We start from the raw sequence: 12,315 nt of genomic DNA, 5'->3' as shown, positions 1-12,315 counted from the left end.
GAATGTTGTTATTTATTCTAAGAGGTGGGAGTTCACATTTGAAGGTGAGGAGACGGGTTTTATCAAAGTTTAAAGAAAGCTTATTTGAGTCGCACCAGCTCTTAATTTTTTCCATGTCTACAGTGGCATCTTGAGCTAGTTTTGTAGAATCTTTTCCCTGCCACAGCAACGTTGTGTCGTCTGCAAATAATGTGATGCTAGCAGTTAGATCCAGTTGTGTTATATCTTAATATACAATAGAAACAAGATGGGTCCTAGGATGGAACCTTGAGGGGCACCTGCTTTGATTTCTCCTACATTTAAGTCGGTTGATAGTCTTACAATTTACTTTCGATGCAATAAGTACGATTCAAACCATCTAATGCTTCTGTACTCAAAACCATAATGTTTCAGCTTCCGCAGTAAGATTCCGTGATCAACGAGGTCAAATGCCTTGGAAAAGTCACAGAATACAGCTGCTGAATAGGCACCAAAATTCATATCACTATAAATCTTATGCAGAAAGTTAAAAATTGCATCACTTGTATTTTTTTTGTTTGCAACCCATACTGCTGTGGACTCAATATGTTATGATTATAGAGAAAGTAAATTAGCCGCCTTTTTATGATTTTTTCAATAATTTTGGATGAGGTCGGAACAAGTGATATAAGTCTGTAGTTTATTGGATCATCCCTGACACCACCTTTGAAGAGCGGAATCACTACAGAAGTTTTTTTAAATTCAGGAAATAAGCCATTCACAAAGGAATCATTTATCAATGAGACAAGAACGTTCAAAACAATCTGGCAGTGTCTCAAAGATTTTGAGAGACATTTCATCAATACCTGATGTTCTTTTATTTATAATTTCTCGAATAACCTCTTATAATTTGTCTAGCTTAATGGGGATTAAATCAAATGTTTGACCTATTTGAGCTCCCTTCAAATATATAATTGGGTCGTTGCTCGAGACTGTATCAACTGCATAATTTGCGGTTATTGAACAATAGTGGTTGTTTAATGTTGTGGGACTTATTGCTGTGTTGGTAGATTTTCCATTAGATTGCTCTCCTCTTAATTCATTAACTATATTCCACCCTTCTTTCATTTTATTATCAACATTATCAAATCTATTTTGATATTTTTTTTTCGCAGCACTCATCACGTTTCTATATGTTTTCCTGTATTTATTGAAATATTTAAGGAAACTTTAATTTTTTGCATATTTTCAGATATAATGCAGGGATCGCATATTTATTGATGAAACTTTTAATCCTCTATTCTTCAAGTTTTATTTTTAAAGAATTGTTTATCTCCAAGATTCATATTTCATTTTCTCAATTTTTCCTTTTTGTTCTTTCAATTCACGCATATAGTTTTGTTCTGCATTTTCTACTTCATCTTCGAAATCTTTTGAAGTTATCCGTTTCTCTTCTTATTGCTTTTTTTTAATTTATTAATTTCCTCCAATAACTCTTCTACCTTATATTCATGTTCCCTTTCGGCTTTTTCTAAATGAGCATCTTTTTCTTTAACAGCCGTCATTAATTTTTGAAGTTCATGTGCTGCTCAAAGGAAGTAATCAAATTGATTACTTCCTTCCTTTCTTTGGAAGATTCTCTCATCCATTTTTTTGTAACAGATGGAGTAGTAGAAAGCCAAAAACTTTCTTTCCCAAAAATTAATCACTCCTAAAAATATAACCCTTTCAATTCATTCAAAGCTTACTTTTGAAGATAATCACTTGATGATTGAAACACGTGTTGAGGTGTTGAAAAATAACGATTTGGTTTTGGGATAAAACTGCAATATTATTCATTACTAAACCAAAGGTTCCAAACATTGCTTCACAGAAACTAATCTTAGTTATAATTGTCCGTTTTCCGTGGTTTTAAAATTATCCGGCTCGTAGGACCAACAACTCAAAACCTAAATGAAACTACAAAATCATGTACTTCCTTGTGTATTCATTTCATTAGGTTAACATAACCTATAACATAAATGTTTCATTATACACAGACATCTGTGAAATTGGTAACATTGTGCACAATAGGTACAGCGAGTACCTGAGGTACTTGTCCAGGTAGAGTACCTAAGGTACTTGTGCAGGTAGAAAAGGTACCAGTTCAGGTAATACAAATCATATTTAAGGCAACCCTTCGGCAGAAAGACTTCATTCAGATTCGTTCAGTGGAGTATCATAAAGGAACAGTTTGATTCAACGCATCATTACTCATAGTGATAAATAATTTTGGAATATTTGCATATAACATAATATATCATATTGGACAGATAGCCGTGCAATGGAATTGACTACAGTGACCAACTCGACGCAGGCAGAGGAACTAACCATTGGTAAATACAAATTATTGAAGACCATCGGCAAGGGGGCATTTGCAGAGGTCATGCTGGCCAAGCATGTCCTCACCGGTGAGGAGGTTGCTATCAAGATTTTCGATAAAACTCAACTTGAACCTGGTTTGTTACAAGGATTATACAGGGAAGCTAAGATCATGAAGATGTTAGACCATCCAAACATAGTGAAATTGTTTCAAGTAATCGAAACGGCAACAAATTTTTACCTGGTCATGGAATACGCATCAGGTGGCAGCATGTATGACTATCTGGCCCGTCAAGGTAGAATGAATGAAAATGTTGCGAGAGCGAAGTTTAGGCAAATTGTCTCTGCGGTACGGTACCTTCACCAAAAGAAGATCGTGCATAGGGATTTAAAGGATGGAAACATATTGCTGGATAGTGAAATGAACATTAAAATAGCAGATTTCGGATATTCACAACAATTCACCTCAAAAACCAAATTGAAAGCATTTTGTGGAACTTTGCGATATGCAGCTCCTGAGGTACTTCTGTGCAGAAAATATGGACCAAAAGCAGATGTGTGGTCATTGGGCGTTGTATTATACAGGATTGTATCGAACGCTCTTCCCTTTGACAGTTCAATATTACCAGTACTTAGGGAGCAAATGGTTCGTGGCGAGTACGAGGTACCTTTTTTTTTGACATCAGACTGCGTGAATCTCCTGAAGAAGCTTTTGGTTCTAGATCCTACCAGGAGGGCAGGCTTAGACACCGTCGCAAAAGATAAATGGATGAACCAGGGCTATGAGAGCGACGATATTAAGCCGTGGATGGAGCCCGAACAGGGTCTGACTGATCCTAAGAGGATAGCATCTCTAGTTTGTTTGGGTTTTAATGAAATCGATGTCGTAAACTCTCTGAATTCTCAGAAATATGACGATGCGTTCGCTACGTATTTACTGTTGGGGCGGAGCGTCGCAAACTTCAAAAGTAATGGTATTTGAAGTGATGGTGGATTATCGCTGGGGAAGATGTAGTAGTAGTGTTTCTATTTTAATGTTACCACAAGCACTCTTTAAAATTATTATTCATAATGTATGTGTAAGAACGAAAGTGATACTAAATTAATGAATAAAATATAGGTATAGGTAGCAGATATTGTTTTTCCAAAAAGTCTCTTTGGTAACGTCTTCAATTAGTTAAGTATGAGGAATGAAAAAGAACATGGTATAGATGTACCTAAGTGTAAGAAGATGTAGTAGTAGTGTTTTTATTTTAATGTTACCACAAGCATTCATTATACATAATGTAAGTGTAAAAATAATAATAGTGATAATAAATCAATAAGTAAAATATTCTATTGAGTTTTTCCAAAAAGACTCTTTTATAACAACAATGATTTATAAACGTTGATTGGTTAAAAATGAGGAGTGGGAAAGATCAAACTATTCATTGGTGACTTTGAGTTTGTTCTAGATTCATGGAGGCTTATATTGGTTCTAGTATCTAGAAATCTATTCAAACTTTTATAATCCTTCCAATATGAAAATTGCTGAAATTATACTGAATATTACTGGAGTTTTTTCCCAACACCACATAGTTATTTTAACATCTCGAAACTTGTTTCGATCACCAAATGGTCATCTTCAAAAGAAAGGTTAAACTGATTAATCTTCTTTTCGAAGATGATCACGTGTCGAGGTGTTAAGATAACGTTTTGGTATAGGGAAAAAACTCCAGTAATATTGTGAAGAGCCAAAATTCGGACCGCGTATATTAACGTATGTGGGCTCGGAGAAGAGTTAAATTAATTAATGTAAAATGACTCGCGCCATCGTCCGGGCTCAATTAGGCGAAAGCCCCGATGCTTTCTGACCGACGATCAAGATGAAGATGGTCGGTCGTAAACTTGTCACCGCTAATTTGCCATCGATAATTAATGGGGTCAGAATCTCGCGACACGCGAAGACAGTCACGTAGATACGCACGTGTTCAAATTATTGCGTCATTATTCTCGCTATAAAAATGACAAGGAAATCACCATCAATTCATTCCAGTGTGAATTCTCGATTTTAAACCATCTCCTTTAGTGAAAGTATTGATAATAGTAAAAATGTAATTAGTTCAGTTTGATCTTTCAAGTATGTGTAACTTCGTTAGTGAAAGTCTACGCGAAATTATCAAAAGTGAAATATAATCAGACCAAGAGGAATTTCCAATCAGCATCCGTAATGAAACGCGAAGTGAATAAACGAGATATATAATTGATCCGGCTTGTCCTTCAATCTTAAAATGAACGGATTATAAAACACTGGGAATTACATATAAAAACTTGAAGAAGAGCAACCAGTCTTCGATGCCGAAATAGTTCAAATAGACGTTATCTGTGATTTCAAAGAAGGAAAAAGGGATAGCGACCTATTATTTATCGAATCAGAAAGATGAAATAGATCTATACTATACTATCATCGATATTAATTTAATCGAGTTTACAAATTATGTGTTAGAGAGTATGAATGATCAGATGCAAGTGGATGTGATCTATACGGATTTCAGCAAGGCTTTCGATAAAATAAGTCGCACCTTGATCATTGAAAGACTCGTGGAGATCGGGATAGATTAGCATCTTCTGGTGTAGATATCGTCATACACTACAAGAAGGCATCAAGTTGTGGATGTTAACGGTTACCAGTCAGAACCTTTTGTGGTTACATCAAGTGTACCACAGGGGAGTCACTTGGGACCATTACTTTCTATAATTTATATTAACAATATTGTTGAAGTATTTCAACATTCCTACTTTTTGTTATATGCCGATGACCTCAAGATTTGTCGAACCATCAAATAAATCCAGCACTGTGAGAGATTGCAAAATGATCTTGAAGCATTTGCAGAAATCTGTGGCAATAGTAGCCTATACTTAAATCTCGATAAATGTCACAAAATAACTTTCACCAGAAATAGAAATCCCATTGATTTTCAGTATCAAATAGGAAATCAAAACAGTTGATGAAGTACGTGATTTGGGAGTGATAATGGATTTCAAAATGATTTTTAAATCCCACATTGAGTATATAGTTGTTTGAACTTTGCATCTGTCGTTTGGAGTCCACAATATTCGATTTACCAACAGAGAATTGAAAGTGATCAAAATAAATACGTCAAACAATTGGCGCGTAAAACTGACATTTATATATTCAATGGAAATTTCCGTCCAGTTTACAAAAAGTATTTTTTGTTGTCTCTTACAGATAGAAGAAAAATGTCAGATATATTAATGCTGTACAAATTATTCAATAAACGTGTCGATTGTCCTATGTTGATAACAAAAATTTCATTGAATACACCCTGCATAGATTTGCGAAATCATGATCTCTTTGCAACCCCATTTAGAAAAACCAATTCAGGAAAAAACTCTCCTTTATGCAGAATTGTCAGATCCTTCAATACTCATTGCAATGATATTGAAAAATTGAGGTTACCTTTCCTTAGATTTAAAAAGTATGTGAAATCTATTTTTATTTATAATTAGTTATCGATTCTTCATTTACTGTTTATTTAGTTTTTTGTTAATATTCATAACTATATAGTGTAATGTATTTAGCATTTATATTTTGTTTACTCACTATCTTTCATATGAAAAATGAGGATATTTTTTGGATTCATTCTGTTTGTATCCCTATTTGTAATAAATAAATATCTAATAATATATAGATATTTTAAGAAATCAATATGTTGAATATAGAAGTTGAATAATTAAAAATGAGGGGTTCACGTGCACAATCACAAAGTCCAAAGACCTGTGGATTTCATTAATTTTATTTAATATACATGTGATAATGTTGTTGACATGCACAATGCTCGTGATATATGTAAATTATGTGTTAATCATATTTTATTTATATTTTGCATGTACTTATGTGATATCGTTGACTTGCACAATAAGGTGCACACTATGTTATTTATTTGAGTTACAACTCCCACATGAAAGATTTTTTCTCACAAACCATTCTGACTTTCTACAAATGTATGTATACATAATATGGTTAAATAAACGAATTGAATATCACCACTATGGAGTGGCCCGCTAGCAGCCCGAACCTGAATCTTATCGAACATGTCTGGGATCAACTGGAAGCCGTCAATACCAACCCACCACTTTGGATGAGCTGGAAATTGCTCTTCGAAAATAGAGGGGGAAGGAAACGCAAGATGTTAAGTCATCAATTGTAACACAGGAAAACTTTTTGCTTACTTTTCATTTCAACAATTAAATGGTTTTGATTTTGGTAGTTCTTAAATTTTCTCAAATATACCCAATACACAACAAAAAAATCAATAATTTAGCATGGATTTGGTAGCAATTTGCATTGCCTTTCAAAATAATATAACATGTAAGTAATAAGTTTTTTAGCTGTTAAAAAATTACAAGCTCATAAAGAAGTGATCAAGAGGAAGATTTAAAGCTTACTCTTGAAGATGATCACTTGATGATTGCAACACGTGTTGAGGTGTTGAAAAATAACGATTTGGTTTTGGGATAAAACTGCAATATTATTCATTACTAAACCAAAGGTTCCAAACATTGCTTCACAGAAACTAATCTCAGTTATAATTGTCCGTTTTCCGTGGTTTTAAAATTATCCGGCTCGTAGGACCAACAACTCAAAACATAAATGAAACTACAAAAACATGTACTTCCTTGTGTATTCATTTCATTAGGTTAACATAACCTATAACATAAATGATTCAATATACACAGGCATCTGTGAAATTGGTAACGTTGTGCACAATAGGTACAGCGAGTACCTGAGGTACTTGTCCAGGTAGAGTACCTAAGGTACTTGTGCAGGTAGAAAAGGTACCAGTTCAGGTAATACAAATCATATTTAAGGCAACCCTTCGGCAGAAAGACTTCATTCAGATTCGTTCAGTGGAGTATCATAAAGGAACAGTTTGATTCAACGCATCGTTACTCATAGTGATAAATAATTTTGGAATATTTGCATATAACATAATATATCATATTGGACAGATAGCCGTGCAATGGAATTGACTACAGTGACCAACTCGACGCAGGCAGAGGAACTAACCATTGGTAAATACAAATTATTGAAGACCATCGGCAAGGGGGCATTTGCAGAGGTCATGCTGGCCAAGCATGTCCTCACCGGTGAGGAGGTGGCTATCAAGATTTTCGATAAAACTCAACTCAACCCTGGTTTGTTACAAGGATTATACAGGGAAGCTAAAATCATGAAGATGTTAGACCATCCAAACATAGTGAAATTGTTTCAAGTAATCGAAACGACAACAAATTTTTACCTGGTCATGGAATACGCCTCAGGTGGTAGCATGTATGACTATTTGGCCCGTCAAGGTAGAATGAATGAAAATGTTGCGAGAGCGAAGTTTAGACAAATTGTCTCTGCGGTACGGTACCTTCACCAAAAGAAGATCGTGCATAGGGATTTAAAGGATGGTAACATATTGCTGGATAGTGAAATGAACGTTAAAATTGCAGATTTCGGAATGTCACATGTGTTCACTTCAAAAACCAAATTGAAAGCATTTCGTGGAACTCTACGATATGCAGCTCCTGAGGTACTTCTGTGCAGAAAATATGGACCAAAAGCAGATGTGTGGTCATTGGGAGTTGTATTATACAGGATTGTATCGAACGCTCTTCCCTTTGAAAGTTCAATATTACCAGTACTTAGGGAGCAAATGGTTCGTGGCGAGTACGAGGTACCTTTTTTCTTGACATCAGACTGCGTGAATCTCCTGAAGAAGCTTTTGGTTCTAGATCCTACCAGGAGGGCAGGCTTAGACACCGTCGCAAAAGATAAATGGATGAACCAAGGCTATGAGAGCGACGATATTAAGCCGTGGATGGAGCCCGAACAGGATCTGACTGATCCGAAGAGAATAGCATCTCTAGTTTGTTTGGGTTTTAATGAAATCGATGTCGAAAGCTCTCTGAATTCTCAGAAGTATGACGATGCGTTCGCTACGTATTTACTGTTGGGGAGGAGCGTCGGAAACTTCAAAAGTAATGGAATTTGCAGTGATGGTGGATTGTCGCTAGGAATGATGTAGTAGTAGTAGTCTTTTTTTATTTATGTTACATTAAAATTTTTATAAAATTATTATACATAATGTACCTAAGTGTAAGAACGAAGTGATAATAAATCAATGAATAAAATATTCTGTAGGTATAGTGTTTCCAAAAAGACTCTTTGCTAACATCATCAATTAGTTAACTATGAGGAATGAAAAATAACATGGTATGGATGTCACAAAAAGTGAATGTATACAGCTTATTAAGACTATATTCTCAAGTCAATATTTGTTTTAAAAAAATGTGACTGGCCTGTTGATTACGAATTTTGTTTACTCCACTGAAGAGTATGTGGCTGTGTGAGTGAAATCTCAATTGTTTGGAGTTACTGAAACTTCTGTAAGCGTCAATGACACAATCATACGTTTTGGGAAAATCAAAAACGGTCACCGACCAATTAATGTCGTTCTTATAAATCGTTAACAGGCTGGCGAGTAGAATTTGTCCATTAAATACTTCAACAATACACCGAAAAACATTAAAAAAACTGAAACCGGGCAGCCCTTCACTTTATTACCAAAACGTGTAGGTCTTGGAACTAAATTGACTGACCTCAGCTTGAATGTTAGCAATTGTTCTAACAATATCATTATCTTCAATAATTCAATAGAACTGGCCGAGACTTGATGAAAATCCATATTTAAAAAACTAATAAATAGAGTTTATTCTATAATTTTCACTATAAGGGTTTTACAAAAACCGCGACACGTGTTTCGCTATACAATAGCTTCTTTATGCTTGAAGGTTTTTGTAAAACCCTTATAGTGAAAATCATATTAGTTTTTTATCATTATCTTCGCTGAAGCCTGACACACACTTGGATTTATGGATGCAGAACTTGGCTCTCTTAACTACAATGTCTATAGAAAAAAAATTATTTCCCGCTTATCTAATTCTATCTGATCTTTCGATATAATTGTTGGTTAACGTAACGAATTTGAAGCCGCCCCTGACCGATATGTCGGCCAGCGAACAAACACATGACATTACTGCAAAAGAAATGCAGTCGGCAACCGCCGGTACAACTCTAATTGAGTACTGAAACGACTATAGAATTCTAGAACGATCGTTGCCGATACATAAGGCCGACTTCACGTCTAGAGAGGGCAGTTAAGTTCAGAAAGCGAATCGATCGGTTAAACAAAGAATTCAAATAGTGAATATAAATTAAGCATTAGTTGCAAAGGATTCAATATAAATTAGTTTGTGATAGTGAAATATTGTTGGAAATAAATTTGTTTAAGACAGTTCATTCTTTAATTTGTTACAATATAAACCTTCCCACCGAATCACTCTATCTATTGAAGGAACCTCCATCAAAATCCGTTTGGTAGTTTCAAAGATCTAAGCATACATAAGAATAGACAACGGGAAGCGATTTATACTATGTAGTAACAGATTTAATGTTCACTGCTCAATTTGATTACCTACTCCTGTTTTTCTTGTTCAATATATATTAATTATATTAAATTTGTATCTTTAGTTGATTTAGTTAATCCCTATTCATTAAAATTTAATGTTTCTTGGGATAATAAGGCAAATACAACTTGCTCACGCAAAAGGGGCCTTCATTTCTATGAGTAGGTATATTGGGTTATAAACAACTTCAGGTAAGGAAAGTATGTAGTATGGTTTAAATATGGTATGGTTATCATTCATCGTAAATGGATATACAGGTACATATTTTGAGTAGTGTTGCTACAACAAATTTCTTTTGGTTAGTTGTTCCGTTACATTTTTGTTTACATGTCAATTCAATTATTGAAAAGTAGAGACAATATGAAAAGTAGGCATGTAACGGTGGTACTTCACAAAATGAATGGTTCACAGGCAGTTTCATCACCAAATATTTGTAATGATATAATGAAGCATAAAAGGTAACATCAGATACAATGATGATTTGCATCAATTTGTAATTGTTGTCACAAATAATAATATGTGACTGTCGACCACCTAGAGTTCTGCTATCTGCGGCCGATATGAGCTCAGCACTGATAGGTAGAGCTTTTGATTACCTATTTAGGTACCTGAGCAGGTAATTCAAGTCGTATTTAAGTCATCGTTTTGGCAGAAAAGACTTCATTCAGATTCATTCTCTTGTGCTATAGTGTACCAGTGGAGTATCATAAACGAAATAACTATTTGTGCATCGCATCATTCCTCAGAGTGATAAATAAATATCGAAATATTTGGAACATATAAAAGTATATATTATATAGGATAGATACCCGTGCAATGGAATTGACTGAGGAGAGTAGTCCAGCATCTACCGTCACCAATCCGACCCAGGCAGAAGAACCAACAATTGGTAACTACAAAGTATTGAAGAAAATCGGCAAGGGGAAATCTGCAAAGGTCATGCTGGCTAAGCATGAACTCACCGGTGAGAAAGTTGCTATCAAGATTTTCGATAAAACTCAACCTAAACCTGGTTTGTTACAAAGATTATATAGGGAGGCGGAAATCATGAAGATGTTAGACCATCCAAACATAGTGAAATTATATCAAGTAATTGAGACGACAACAACTTTTTACCTGATCATGGAATATGCAGCAGGAGGAGACATGTATAAATATCTGGCTCTCCACGGTAGAATGAAAGACAGTGATGCGAGAGCGAAGTTTCGGCAAATTGTCTCTGCGGTCCAGTACTGTCACGAAAGGGGAATCATTCATAGAGATTTGAAAGCAGGGAACGTATTGCTGGATGGTGAAACGAACATTAAGATCGCGGATTTCGGATTGTCACAGGAATTCTCTCCAGGAAACCAATTAGAGGTGTTTTGTGGGACTCGAAAATATGCAGCACCTGAGATATTTTTACACAGAAAACATGATGGACCTAAAGTAGATGTGTGGTCGTTGGGCATTTTATTATACAAGATGGTGTCGAACACTTTTCCCTTTGACCATTCGACAGACATTGGGAAGCAAGTGGTTCTTGGCGAGTACCAGATTCCTTGTTGTATGACGCAGGGGTGTGTCAATCTCCTGAAGAAGCTTTTGGTTCCAGATCCTACCGAGAGGGCAGGCCTAGACACCGTCATGAAAGACAAATGGATTAACCAGGGATATAAAAATGAAGAACTTAGACCCTGCATAAAGCTCGAAGAGGGCCTGACTGATTCGAAATAGATCAAATCTCTAGTTTGTTATGGGTTCCAATAAAAAACGATGTGGAAGGCTCCTTGAATTCACAGAAATATGACGATGCGTTCGCTGTATATTTGATGTTGGGAAGGAAAGTCATATACTTGAAAAGTGATGAAGGTGACAGTTGATTATCGCTGAAGAATATGTAATACTATTTTTTTTTATTTATTTGGGTTGCCCTAATGTGCGAACGTTCATTAAAAATATAATACATGATGTAAGTACTAAGTATTAATAAATAAATAATTAATAATATATAGATAGTTTGAGATGTCAATATGTTGAATAATTAAAAATGAGCGGTAGAAGCAAATGGAATAATATGGATATCGCATAAAATAAATTACTAAAACTTCAATAAGTATGAATCAGATATTACTCATACACATATATCAATATTTGCTTATTATATCTTTTGATATGCTGCCATAAAGTATGAATACTTTTGTTGTTTCCCAAAGAACCAGGTAGTTTGTTAAATTACATTAGTCCTATGAAAAACAGACTATTCATTGGTTGATTTTAATTACTTAAATTATTTGAATAGGCAGTTTCGTTCAGACGTGTACATTTTAATTTGTAATCGAGAACACAATCACGATGTCCAAAGACCTGTGGTTTTGATTAATTTTGTTTAATATACATGTGATAATTTATATTAAATTATGGTGTCCAATGCTCGTGATGTGTAAATTGTGTTAATCATATTTTATTTATATTTTGCATGTACTTGTTGATCTTGGG

General features: G+C 34.9%; 1 protein-coding gene and 2 pseudogenes across 1 annotated transcript; all 3 read left to right on the top strand.

Moving 5' to 3' along the window:
• Nucleotides 1-2,281: 2,281 nt before the first annotated feature.
• LOC111505062 (MAP/microtubule affinity-regulating kinase 3-like) lies at nt 2,282-3,361 on the top strand. The gene has a single exon (XM_074174572.1). The coding sequence runs from the start codon at nt 2,282-2,284 to the stop codon at nt 3,299-3,301; it is 1,020 nt and encodes a 339-aa protein (XP_074030673.1). The 3' UTR covers nt 3,302-3,361.
• Nucleotides 3,362-7,343: 3,982 nt separating this feature from the next.
• LOC111505063 (MAP/microtubule affinity-regulating kinase 3 pseudogene) lies at nt 7,344-8,396 on the top strand (annotated as a pseudogene).
• A 2,257-nt stretch (nt 8,397-10,653) lies between these two features.
• Nucleotides 10,654-11,553, top strand: LOC141481993 (MAP/microtubule affinity-regulating kinase 3 pseudogene; annotated as a pseudogene).
• The last annotated feature ends 762 nt before the right edge of the window (nt 11,554-12,315 follow it).

This window comes from Leptinotarsa decemlineata, unplaced genomic scaffold (genome assembly GCF_025532065.1).
Source record: "Leptinotarsa decemlineata unplaced genomic scaffold, Ldec_3_MD MMD2_tig00000591_RagTag_RagTag, whole genome shotgun sequence".
Lineage (NCBI taxonomy): Eukaryota > Metazoa > Arthropoda > Insecta > Coleoptera > Chrysomelidae > Leptinotarsa > Leptinotarsa decemlineata.
The sequence above is the reverse complement of the archived record's forward strand: the minus strand, read 5'-3'. Positions and strand labels throughout refer to the sequence as shown.